Raw genomic sequence first — 13744 nt, 5'->3', positions numbered from 1 at the left:
TGCTGCTGTTTGGCACTCTCTCCCTCCAAACGCCTTCCATTACATCAGTCTTTACTGTAGCCAGTATTATATCTGTTTAATTTGAATTTTGGCCATAAATATATCAAATGAATCAGACATCTGATTTATATGGTAATTTAAATGAGTTCGTGAAAGAAAGAACGAAATGAACACAATGGTACATTAGATATGACGTTTGTTAGAAAGGCATCGGGCTGTGAAGTTTATGTAAATTAGTACTCTGATCTGGCTTTGTGCGCTGCTGACAAAGAGGGGTTTAGCACCTTGAAGTGACTCCTTTCCTGGGTTGTGTTTTGTAGCTCTGTAGAGAACAGGAGGCCGCCTGACCTGGCTGACTGGGCTGTTGCAGATGTTTACAGTTACTTCAGTGCTGCAGGGTTCGAAGAACAAGCCCGCGCTTTTCAAGAACAGGTAAATACGTCGCAGAAAAAGATTTTGTATTTGTGTGTGGAGTTTTAGTGAATCTGGTGAGTATTGTTAATACTTTTGACTCAGAAGGTGATACCTAAATGCTGCACTGAACTTTTGAGCCACCTACGAAATTCATGGTAAAGGAATGTGGAAGCTTTCTGGATGGCCACATGATGTCACTCTCCGCCCGTTTACCGACAACAGAATTTTCTGCTTTTTTGCAACGCAATGCTTTAAAGAATGACTTTTAATTGTGAAAAGGACTGAATTTTTTCTTTGTATGTAAAACACTATGCTACTTACATTTTATTTTAGTAATAACCCAGTATCTTAGATAATATCATTTAAGACTTGCACTGCTATACAGTTTTTCTCCTGAGTTGAATACGTTATGGTAAGAAGCTGGCTCATAATCATGTAATATTGATTATTTTAAAACCTGTTATCTTTATTTTTAAGATTCTTCTCACTTACATTCTCTTTTATAAATGTGCACTATTCCCGGAATGCACTGGTAGCCTCTAATGCACCGGCGTAGTTGCGGTTCCTCCGCCGAGCGTCGCCCACTGCTAAAAAGGAAAAATAAAATGATATATGCATAGTTATCATTTTATTTTCCCTAATGCAGTCAGTGGCGGGGCAGGCCAGAGTAGGGAGGAGTGCTGTGCACTCCCTAAGTGTGCATGAAGCGTTTGGCCAGTTCTCTTGGGCAGACCAAACAGTCATGCACACTTTGCATGTTCCTACCAGGCTGCATTACACAGCCTGGTCAGGCACATGCACAGGCTCCCTGTTCCAGTCTGAGCGCTGATGCATTGCAGCATTGCGATTGGCTCAGGGGAGCCTGTCTGCCTGCAGTCTTCCTGCTGCCGGCCGGGACAGGTAGAGGAAGAGAACAAGAGCGGAGGACAGAGAGGCGACCGCCGGCTGTTAAAGGTAAGTCCTTTGTAGGTCTCGCCTGAGCCAGCGCATGCGCTGGTCTGGCGAGACTTTTTGAGAGGGCTCCAAAAAGTACTACCAGGCCAGCCTAGAGCTACAGTGCATGTGTGCGGGCGCACGCACCGCGCTTGACCGTGATTACTCTCACTTTCGTGGCCGCAGGGCCGCTTGTTTCATTCCTCTGCTTGGGTCACCTCCCAGAGCCTAAGAGGAAGTAGAAACGCAGAGCAAAACACACACGCACAATTAAGTCCTCACATACAATCCAGCTCCACACGATTTAAGCAAACACTTTTTTTTTGCAAATACCACATCTGCCTTCTGTCAATACACAACAAAGGGAAGTTCAACCCCAGCCGATCAGAAATGGCCTCAACTAAAGTTGTTTTCATTATTTTTAAATACTGCATATTCATTAATGATTTTTCTAATTTCCTCATGTCGCTTCCTGAAGAACAGGTGGAACAAGGCGGGGCACAAAGGCATTCTTCTCCACCCAAGACGAACAGGCTAGGTTTTCTGTTTTTTTGGCCCAAGCAGGCGTACCTGCAGACAGCTCATTGTGTTGATGTGCCGGCTGCAGAGATCTTTATGTAACTGTAGGTCACATATAGGACACCTCGGTGAATTCGTGCACTTGCTATTGGTGGAGTGCTTGTGTGTAATCCACAGGTCAGAGATTACAAAACCAATTATAGCTCAGCGAGTTTGCGCACCTGCTGCAGTTTGTGATAGTAATTATAGCTCGCTTGGTTGCCGCACCTGCCAAAAACATAACATTTGTTTCTTTCTGTACTTAATTGTGCTATTGGTGCTTTTTCAAGGTTTATATTGCTGTCAGATTTATAAATGCTTATTAATAGCTCCATTGATAAATTGACTGCCCTACCGGAATTCGAGCATGTAGTCAAAAGGTCATCCACGGATCCCTTCAGCAGACACGAAATTCACTCAGAAGTGAGCAAAAGGTTCATGTTAATCGAAATAGCGCCTGATACAGTGCGCCGACACTTGGGGCTTAGATCACCTTTTTTTAGATCTCCCCAACCACCGCTACCCTCACCACTGCCAGCCTTTCATTCAGCAGGGCTATCAACTGTCCTAAACGATCCACATTTTTTAAGCAACCATTTTCAACTCACTACTCGATTTGTTTTCATGGAAGTTTGTTTATTCTTGGGAAACGTGTTCTCACATAAAACTATGCATCTAGGTATCCAGTATAGTCGTCTATAGCTATGTATTGATCTGTCAGCCTATTTCATAGAAATCAATAACATGAATGTTGAGAAAGATGTAGTTGTGAACCCTAGGGCGAGCGCTCACTGGGTGGATTCATATTTGCATAAAATCCATATTTGATTAACTTCTACAGATTAATTGCTGTGTGGAGGGAATAAGACAATGTACTGTTCATCTCATTGCATGGTATGATTTTAATAGAGCAACTGATGAACAGTGTCAATCCTGCTTCGAAGGCTGGTTGTGTGTCCTTTTCTTCCTCTGCTTGCGTTTTTTCCTCCACTGAAGCCTGGTCTTATTAGGTGTGTCCTTCCAATACTTACTTTTCAGGCACTCTTTTTTTCTTTTTCTTGATTAAGCACTCCATGAGTGCATGTGTTTTCCAGCTGTCTCCCTCATGTACGTCTCTTCGTCCCTCCACTGTGCTCCAAGTTGCTCTTGTTTGTGTACTTCTCTCCCAGCTAGGGCCATCTAAATAGCATGATAGGCCTCCGGGCAAAGCATGGGCCCTGCCTACACAACCACTCGCAGGAATAAAAATGTTTAACAGAAAATTAGTGTTAAATTCTGGGCTGCATGGGGTCCCCGGGCATCTGCCCAGCTTGCCAATGTGTTAAGACAGCACTGCCCACACCCGGTCTGTGTTGTGCTTGTCCTTGTGTGCTTCTAACCCTGTATTGCTTTCTTGCCATTGTGCTTTTCCCCATTCGACGTTGTGCTCTCTCTTTTACCCATGTGCATGTACCCCCTGCAATCCACACTGTGCTTTCCAACCTGTGTTGTGTACTTCTCCTGTCACCCTGTGTTACTCCCCTCCCTGCCCAGGGTATGCTTCACCTCAACCACGCCCTCCATGCTGCTTCCATACCCACTCTCCTTATTGCCACCCCATCCATTTTTAGGTCTCGCCTGACCCAGCGCTTGCGCTAGTCTGGCAAGACTTAAGTAAGGGCTTCAAAAAATGCTACCGCCGGCTACAGCTTGCAGTGCATGTGCGCAGGTGCGCGCTTGAGCACAGGCGCCATATGGCATTCCTCTTGCTCATTAAGCGCATCGTTCGCCACGCGTTTGATCGCGATCACTTTCACGTCACGCGACGGCCGCGCGCACACCACTCGAGAGACTACCACTGCCACCCCGTGGCCTTAAATAGCAACGGCATCTCCTGTATTTAAAGGCTTGCAGGTACCGGTTGTGTAATTCAGTGATATTATGCAATAATAAACATTGATATTATGGAATAATAAACATTTTACAATAACTATGTGCAGATCGGATTGTTCTCGGAAACCAATCCCTTTGTCAAGCCATGACAACCCCCAATGTGCTAAACAGTTCAATATTACTAAAGTTAAGATTGTAATTAATTAGTGTGCATATTTACATCTCGTAATTAAATCATGCGTATCAAGACAGCTTTATAAAAGTTCAATACATCAAGCCAGTACAGGAATCCAAGTCTAATAACCTATGATACAGAGCCACCCGATTCATCTAATCAAAACCAACGTAGACCTTCATCCGATTCGAAACCTCCGTGCTTCAATGTGTGCATTGTATTAATTGTGTTTGTATTTAGCAGAGTTAACATCCAGTCTACTGTTCTGGGATGGCAGGGTGCCCTACACACGCCTACAAACCTCGAGTTGGAGTCATATTTATGTTTTCCACTAAACACATGCCTACAGGGGTTCGAGGGTTGCTGTGGGATCCCCAACATGCTCTGCTATGCAGCATCAACTCTCTCTCTATTTCACGCACACAAGCTCTCTCTCCCTCTCTCTCTCGCGCGCACACACAGGCACTCATGCACACATGCATTCTCTCTCTTTCTTTGTTGTGTAGTGCCGAAGCACCATTGATTCCTGCTACGCACGGTAAGTCATTCATTGGTGCTTTTATTATGATACAAGGACCCCTTGCTCCCTGCCAGGCCTCCAGCACTGGTGGCGTGGTGGGTGTAGTTACAGTAAGACCTTCACTGGTGCTTTTAGCTTGACTGTGGTATGATACAAGGATCCCTTTGCTCCCTTTCAGGCCTCCAGCACTGGTGGCGTGGTGGTGGTAGTGTGCAGTGCCAAAGCACTTTTGACTTCTGCTATGCACGGTAAAGCATTCGCGAGCGTGGCAGTGCCTAATCTGAACACCTTCACTGCTGTCTCTTGGAGTACCGAAACACTGCTGTGAATAGTCACAATATGTTCGTGAGTAAGTCCTGCATGTTCGCTGTGCTTGGCATGCCAGTTTAGGGCCTAGCACTACTGTAGTAGTACTGTACTGCAGTTTTTTCCCTGTGTGCTTCTACCCGTTCCACGTTGCTCTCTTTATCCCGTGTGCTTCTGTTCTCACGTGCTCCACATTGCTCTCTCTTGCCCTGCTTGTCCAGCCGCCTTCCGTGTTGCTTCTGACCCCATCCTCTGTAATCTTTCCCGCACCAGTACTCTCCGTGTTGCTTCTGAGCCCTACTTTCGTTATTTCCCTCCACCCGCCTTAAAAAAAAAAAAAAAAAAAAAAGCTTTGGCACTGCTTTATTTTTCTTTATTTACCAGTACAACTTGGATCAGTAAATAAAAAAAAAAGAAAACTTCACACGCACACTGTAGTTGCGTTCCTGTGTTGTCATTTTACCTACAAAATGATACAGCTGCTGCGACTGCATAATAGCATCTTTTTTTTTAATGGGGGGTTCCTCTTTATCCATGCTGCACAATATCGCTAAACAAGCATTGGCATAGCCAATAGGTCTCTCCTTTGGGACATTAAGTGTTTAGTTATCCAGCACAATATCCTTGGTGCAACAACATCAACTGTTGCATGGCTAAACACTTATAAGGTACAAGATTTAGCCATGCAACAGCCGATGTTGTTGCACCAAGGATATTGTGCTGCAAAACTAAATACTTATAAGGTCCCAAAAGCGAGACCTATTGGATATGCCAATGCTTGTTACATTTAATTCCTCTCCGCACCACCCCTCCCACCCAAAAACTACCCCCGTCCGGTAGCAGCCGATGTTGCACCAAAACGTTTAAAGTTAAAGGTAATCTTCGTTCAGGATGACCCTATAACACACTGGCAAACAAAATGTATGGAATTAGTGCAACAAGCCTTAAATTATACCTGAACGTTTTCACCACCTGTAAGAAAGTGCCTTCTTTTTGCATGGTTGCCCCAACTTTTTGCTAAACTGCTGATGTACTTTGGCAGAAACTCAGGGCACACTCAGTCAAACAGGTTCCCTAAACTGCATAGAAAGCAAAACCCAATTGGCACTCTTTGGCCTCAGGTCAGACCCTTGTAAATGGTACCACAGGTACCAAGGGCACTGTGGGCAGCGAAGGCCTTTAAGGGCTGCAGCACTTATTGTGCCACCCTTAGAGGCCCTGTACCTTTACACATTCACACTGCCATTTCAGGCTGCGTGTTTTGGTGCAGAACAGAGTGAAGCGTTGACATGGCACACATCCCTGTGTGCCATGCCTACAACCAACTGCCCTGCATAGGACAACCACACCTCTAGCTGGGTGCGCTATACCAATGTTAAGGATACAAGTGCATGAGCCCTGTACCCCTACAGTGTCTACACCAATTTCTAGACATTGTAAGTACAGTAATGCCATTAAGAGTATATGGTACTGGGAGTTTGTTATTACGAACTCCACAGCACCATAATGGCTTTACTGAAAACTGGGAAGTTTGTGATAAGAAGTGTGACAGATGCAGCAGCAGGTTCTCAGTTGTACTCTTTATTGTAGGGGTACAGATAGCCGTCCCAGCTGGAACAGCCAAGGCACAAACAGTAACTGCCACTGAGAGAACACTCAGAGCAGGATGCTTGCCAACACTCCAGATGACATCACTAGGTTCTCTCTGAGCTCTGCCAGCCTCACATCAACACACCTTCCCCCTTTTAACAAAAGAATTCTAAAATGACGAAAAAGAGGGAAGGAAAGAAAGGGTGTAGGAACAGAGAAGCAGTGTGAAGAACAAACATTGGAGCTTACACATAATTTCGTAACCTGCTTGCTCTAGCATGGACCCTGGTGCTCTTCCTGACACCATCCTCCCCGAAACATTTTTGTCAGCTTTTGCAGTTTCAGAGGAAAAACATGGGTCTTTGGCAACACGAGAGGTGCTCCACCAGTTTCCATTAGACAATTTTACAGCACTCTTGCGAATCTCTACAATTTGTTGAGAATCCAAAAACGTAGAGAGGCCTTTTCTGACCGAGACGGGATTCTTTATTCTAACCCAGTCTCCGACACAGAGTCTGTGGGTTTCCTTTCAGACAGTAGGTTCATGATTCCTAAAACATGCCTCAGTTGATATTTATTTGCTGATTCCCACATACACCTCATGTCGCAACCTTGGTGGAAGGACATAACCATCCAAAAAGGGTAAACTTGTGAGGATGCTTTTCTCCCCCTCATAAGTTTGAAAGGACTGAAATTGGTGGCGACATGAGGCGAGGTACGGTATGACCAGACTAGATCTTTCACAGCTTGGAAAATACAAGACCTGGACCTGAAATCTGCTTGGACACACTCTACTACAACTCTATTGAATCTCTCCACCTTGCCATTCCTTTGTGGGTGGTAAAGGGGAGTTCTGGTGTGCTTGATGCCACAGGAGCGCAGAAACAAATTCATCTCCTGCAAGACGAATTGGACACTGTTGTCTGTAAGAATCTCCTCAGGATAACCTTCCCTGAGAAAAATCTTATTCAGGCAATTGATGACACTCTTGGAGTTTGGGATACTGATGGGTTCAACCTCAACCCACCTGGATAGATTATCCATAAGGACTAGGAAGTATCTCACATTCGCAGGAAGAACATGGAAAGGCCCAAGAAAGTCTATCCATAACCTCTGCCAAGCTCTTCCAGGGGGTGACACAGGAGATTCAACAACACCTTCAAGTACCAAAACCTTGTCACTAGCACTGCACCGTGCACATTGCTTTACTAACTCATCAATCTGGGTGTCCATCCTAGGCCACCAGAAGTCGGCTCTGACCTTCCTCTTGGTGATGGTTGCACCAAGGTGACCTGAGTGAGCAGCTAAGACAATTTTCTCTCAGTAACACACAGTTTGTCTCCTCTAACCACTTTTCCACCCTCGACCGAAAGCTCATTGCTGACCTTCCAGAACATTTGTAGATCAGGGGAAAGGCATTTCTCTTTCAGCCTACATTTCTTTTTTTTATAAACTTTTTATTTTATTTTAACAACAACCGGGTACTGGTAAATACAGCACAAATTCACCGTAAAAAGTCCCCCCTCCAATACATACATTATCATCTTGACAATCACCTCTTAATAGGGCTGGGATTCTTACAGAGCAATACGTCCATACAATTTCTAATCGCCAATAAGAGACAACGCTGTCTAGAGAGCACAAACATGTTGCAACGGGTGGCTGGGGCGTGGAGAGAGCAAGAACACCACACCTAAGGGGGAGAAGCCAGCACCTCCGCCGTCAACTGGGCCATCAGTGTTCGCCTTTCTTTCTGGAGCTCCACCGTCGGGGAGATGCAGATGTCCCCTCTATACTTATTCCATTTCCCCCATTTCTGATCCCTTAAATACTGACTTTTCAGCAACCATCGCGGTATCCATATCCTTAGCCCAGTCAACCAGGAGCAGGACCGCCTCCACCCCCCATTTTTTGCGCAATATTCTGTTTCGCAATGATAAAGCTCATTGAGGCCCACGCCTGTTCAGCATGTGTGAGGTCAGTCGCCCCCCAATATTAAGTAAGCATAGCTGGGGAGATAACCCAAGGGATTTGCCTCCCGCCCTCTCAAGTTGGCGTGTAATTTTCCCCCAGTAGCCCTGAATACGCGGGCAGTCCCATAAAATGTGAATGAAAGTACCCTCTTGATTACAGTGTCGGAGACAAAGTGGATCAGGGTGTCTACCTAATTTGAACAGTAATTTAGCATCAAAGTAGACCCGGTGGAGGATCTTGAACTCGAGGAGCCGCTTGCGCATGGGAATGACGACTTCTCGAGGTGAGGCCAGTGCGTCACGCCACATGTTGTCCTCCATCTCTCCCAGGTCCCTTTCCCAACCCCCCCCTCAATTTCAGTATCGGGTCAGCACGGTTGTTGACCAGCTTCTTGTATGTGAGTGAGATGGCCTTGCGGTCCATGGGATCCAACAACAGCCGGTCTTCCAGAGGGGAAGATTCAGGGAGGGGGGCCATCCTTCGGCAGGGTGGAGGACACAGCGTGACTAATCTGCAATTATCTAAATGCCTCGGATGGAGCCAATTGGTATTTTGCTTGGAGCTCTATAAATGAGACCAATCTCCCCTTAACCCAGATGTCTTTAACTGTGGAAATTCCGATTAAATCCCATTTGTCAAACCCTGGACAATTGCTAAGGTGACCCAGAAAATCAGGTTCCCATAAAGGAGTCGCTTTCGTCAGACGCTTGTGCCAACCCAACTTTTTGGTGACACCGACCCAAAGCTCGACCGTGCATGCCGTGGGGCCTGTTAAGTTAAGTTTGCGGGGATTGGTGTAGAGCGCTCTATTATAGCCGCCCGCCCCATGAGCCAATGATCCGTGCGGAAATTAGGCTCATCGTGGGATTCAATTAACTCTATTAACCACGGTCAACTGGGACGCTTGATAATAAAGTCTTAGATCCGGTAGACCGATGCCCCCGTCATACCATCCCATGGTGAGCTTATTCATTGCTATTCACGGCGTAAGGTCCTCCCACAGCAAGCCCCGCAATACAGCGTTGATTTGGGAAAAATAAGAATCTGGGATCGGGTTGGGGGTATTCTGCAAGGCATAAAGAAAGCGCGGAAGTGCATGCATTTTGAATAGGGACGTCCGCCCGAGGTGAGTTAGAGGAAGAGAGCGCCAATGTATGGCGTCGGAATTGAAACGCTGAAGAGGCCAGAGTAGGTTTTGTTCGAAGAAGAGATCGGCGTCAGGAGTGACAAAAATGCCCAAATATCGAAAACCCCGGGGAGCCACCGGAATCTCATAGCCCCGAGGACTCGCTGGGGGGGGTGCCCCACAACGCATAAATCTGAGACTTGGACCAGTTTATCCGATATCCAGAGTGGGTGCCGAAAATGTGAAAAATATGGAGCACCCGTCGCAGCGAGCGCGCGGGGGAAGCCAAGTACAGGAGGATATAGTCACCGTAGAGCGAGATGCGGTCCTCGTGATACACCGTCCATTTAAGCTCCTGTATCCCCGGATCACCCCGGACCCACACCGCAAGCGGTTCTAAGACAAGGGCGAAAAGTAATTGTGACAAGGGGCAGCCTTGTCTTGTGCCCCGATGAAGCGTAAAAGTGGCAGAGCGATGGTTTTTAACGACGACACGGGCAGTAGGGTGAGTATACAATAGCCGGATCTAACGTATCAGCTTGGGCCCAAACCCCAGGCGAGTCAAAACGGCAAAAATGGCATCGAGGCATCCAATGATAACAGAATCGTGTCTTCCTCTATGTTGTGGATCCTGCCAAGGACCCCATGTACCCGAAGCAAGTTCCAGGCCGTGTTTCTCCCCGGCATAAACCCTGATTGATCCGGGTGGACCAGATCAGTTATATAATGGAGGAGTCGATTCGCCAGAAGTTTGGCCAGGATCTTAGCCTCGACTGTCAAGAGGGCTATGGGGCTATACGATTTACAATCCTCAACAGGCTTGTTTGGTTTATGAATGACCACAATAGCTGCGGTTCGGATCTCTGCGGGGAGGACACCCGACTCAAAACATTCAGTGTATAAATTTAACAAGTGGGGCGCCAACAAAGGTGACATGGGTTTAAATAGCTCAATGGGAAGCCCATTAGGACCCATAGCTTTATCGGACCGAACATCCTGAATAGCCTTTTGAACCTCCGTCACTGTAATGTCTGCCTCCTAGGTCTCTCTGTCTTGTGGGGAAATAGTGGGAATATCAATAGTAACCAGGAGGTCAGCCGATAACGGGGCCTGAGACTTGGGCGAACTAGTATAGACCTTCTCATAATAGCTAGTAAATGTGTCAGCTATTTGTTGAGGGTCGGTAAGGAGAGTACCCTCAGAATTCGCTATTGCGCGGACCCACCTAGCAGCCTGTTCCCGTCGTTCAAGCCATGCCAAGAGTTTGCCTGTCCGTTCACCCTGCTCGTAGATCCGATGCCAGGAAGCCAGAGAGTGTGCCGCGATGTCTTCGGAGAGAAGTTGTCGATAATCCTGTCTCTTGATAGCGAGGCTGTGGCATGTGGCGTTGTCTGGATCTCAAGCGACCGACTCCTCCAGATCCAAGATATCCGCCTCCAGCTCCAGTACTCTCCTGGATCGTTCCGCCTTGTGCCCCACCATGAGTGATGGAGCCCTGCCCTTTATGACTGCCCCAAATGCCCCCCATAGTTTCACTGCAGAGTCACCAGAGCCTGTATTCTCAGCAAAATAATATTCGGTGTATTGGTTGAGAGACTCTTTGATATTCGGAATTTTCAGTGCCCATGGGTGTATGGAAATGGAGCAGGGGCATCCCCCACGATGAGATCTCAAAGTCGCTAGGACAGGAGAATGGTCGGAGATCCCATGGGCCAGGCAACTGGACCTCATAAAAACATGAACGTCTTGGGCGTGAGTAAATATGTAGTCTATCCGCGATTGGCTACCATGCACCCCTGATTGAAACGTGAAACGGGTGAGCGACGGATTGAACCACCGCCAAATATCCACAACCCCTGGGGCATTTGCGAACTCCAACAAGTATGAGCCTCTCGGCGGGTCCCCTCGAGAAGGGAGACGGTCCAGAGACCCTGCATCGTGAGATTAAAATCCACTCCCAACACCAACACCCCGAGTAGCACGGTACCCAAGTCACACAGCGTCTGGCGCTGCAGTCCAGGGGGGGGCATACAAAGAAACAACGTTATTAACACGTCCCTCCCAGGAGCCCGTTACTGTGGCGTATCTGCCCTGGGGGTCAGTCCAGGTGTTATGGATGATATAGGGACAACCCCTCCGAAGCAAAACCCCCACCCCCCTGGATCCCGAGGTGAAGCCGGAATGGACCACCATTTTGTGCCCTTTCCTGTTCAGGGCGCCACTGGAGTTCCCAACCAAGTGTGTCTCCTGCAGTAACACCAGATCAAGCTCATTACACTTAATGTATTGCAACACAATGCCCCTCTTAATTTTGTCCCCCAATCTGTTAACGTTCCAAGTGGACAAGTTAAAGTGTTAAACCTTGTGCCATCACGTCAGTTCAATCGGAATCAAGTGGTGTCGGATAATCAAGCATGGCTGAAAACGGCCTAGGTAGTATGTCGATAACAGCAAAACTAAATGTAAGAATGGAGAGGTGAACAAGAGAGTGCACAAAAAAAATAATCAACAATCCCCGCAAACTCCCCCCACCCCGCCTCCCTGCAGATCGTGCCTGAAACCAGCCGCCACCCCAAACTTTCAGAGCGCCTGTCGCCCACCCACATCAACTTCGGGGAAGTGTACAACCCCACTCCCTAAAACAGTAAATAAGGAATCAAAGTGCCAGCCCCAACACCCCAAAATAAAATGTACTTCACCCTTATTTGACATTCAAAGAAAAGTATTCACGAAAGCCTATGCACCAAAGTCTAAGCAAACGCCGAGGCAGTCATACCGGAGCCAAAAATACATCCGGCAACCCATGGAAATGGGAAAAACACAACCCACAAATTGAACAATAGCCACATTGTAACCCTGCAGACTAAGAAAACATTGTATAGGTCTCTGGCAAGATCAGTCTTACATGATCACCCCGTGGGGCCTTGAGAACTCGCCTCAGAGAGAGGCGGAGAGCGAGGTTGCTGTCGCCACTCGTTGAGTTCCCCAACGTTCGTTGTCGATTTGTGAGATTTCTTACCCACAGTGCGCCAGCCTTCGTGCCAGTCCCAGTCATCTTCAGGATTGGTGAAAAACCACAGTTTGCCATCCGATTCAATTCTAAGCTTTGCGGGGAATAACATGGCATATTTGATCTCCTGGTCCCTAGGAGCCCGTTTCACTTCCAGGAAGCTCCGACGTTGTTTTTGGACCCTCAGGGTGAAGTCTGGGAAAAACAAGACTTTACTGTTCTCAACAGTCAGTGGGGGTGCCACCCTTGCTGTTTGTAGGATCAAGTCGCGGTCGCGATAGTTGAACACTCGGGCAAGAAGCAGACAGGGGCTCCCGGTTTGGGCCTGCCTCCAGGCACATGATGGGCTCGTTCAATCAAGACACATTTGGAGAGACCCCTTGGCTGCAGACGCTTCAGGATGAGCTCCTCGACATAGAGGTCGACGGTTGGCCCCTCCGCCCGTTCCGGTATGCCCAAAATTCGGATATTATTGCACCCCGTTCTACCTTCATACTTGTCGAGTTGAATTGCAAAGGCCTCATGAGAAGAACGCATCTCGGCCACTTGCTTCTTGAGGAGGGTGGTGTCAGTTACCAGCTCCTATATGAGGGCCACCTCCGTCGCAACCGTGTCGATTTTGTTCTCCAGAGAGGTCCACACAGTGGTCATTGCCGCTAGGAGGTCTTTATTGGTGGGTTCCGAGTCACCATCGTGAGCCACAACGTTGCCCTGATTGTCCTCGTGGTTCTTCTGCCATGCAAACTTATCCAGTTTGGTGTGTGTCACATTACGCCCACTCCGGCCTGTCGCCATGGTGGCTCCGCGAGGAGGGGGTCGTGAAGGGGTAGTTCGCAGGAGTTACTCACCGCCGCCTGCCGTGGGACAGCCCACGCGGCCTGTCGGCTTTGGCACGTGCCTCCCTCGCCCCGACAGTTCAGCACTGGAAGACACCCCTCAGTCTCACCCAGGGGCACAGATCAGTCGCACAAGCAGTGCTTGGATGGTGGGAGCTCTGGTGCCTTGCGCGTCCCACTGGGCTGATAACAATCTGGCCGTGGGGCCCAAAGAGGTCTTCAAATAGTTTTGTCACGGATCACACAATAGCCCCCTTGCTCAAAAACTGAGATCGTCTAAGTAGCACACTCAAGCGCCCAACTGGACACCAGCACCACAGGCAACACCAGGGAGGCACTGTCAGATCAGAGTCAATCAGCACGGCTCACCAGACAAAAATGAGAGCAATTTATCCCCACCTGCAGACCCACACTAAATGCGAAACATGAC

At 47.8% G+C, this 13744-nt stretch overlaps 1 protein-coding gene across 1 annotated transcript in view; it reads left to right on the top strand.

Annotated features, from left to right (window-relative positions):
• Nucleotides 1–13744, top strand: part of LOC146834534 (sterile alpha motif domain-containing protein 13-like) — a 311725-nt gene that overhangs the window by 142019 nt on the left and 155962 nt on the right. Inside the window, exon 3 of the mRNA XM_085601929.1 lies at nucleotides 321–432. Coding sequence (XP_085458055.1) covers nucleotides 321–432 — 112 coding nt within the window. The remainder of the gene's footprint in view (nucleotides 1–320; nucleotides 433–13744) is intronic.

Source organism: Triturus cristatus, chromosome 4_2 (assembly GCF_964204655.1).
Source record: "Triturus cristatus chromosome 4_2, aTriCri1.1, whole genome shotgun sequence".
Lineage (NCBI taxonomy): Eukaryota > Metazoa > Chordata > Amphibia > Caudata > Salamandridae > Triturus > Triturus cristatus.
The sequence above is the reverse complement of the archived record's forward strand: the minus strand, read 5'-3'. Positions and strand labels throughout refer to the sequence as shown.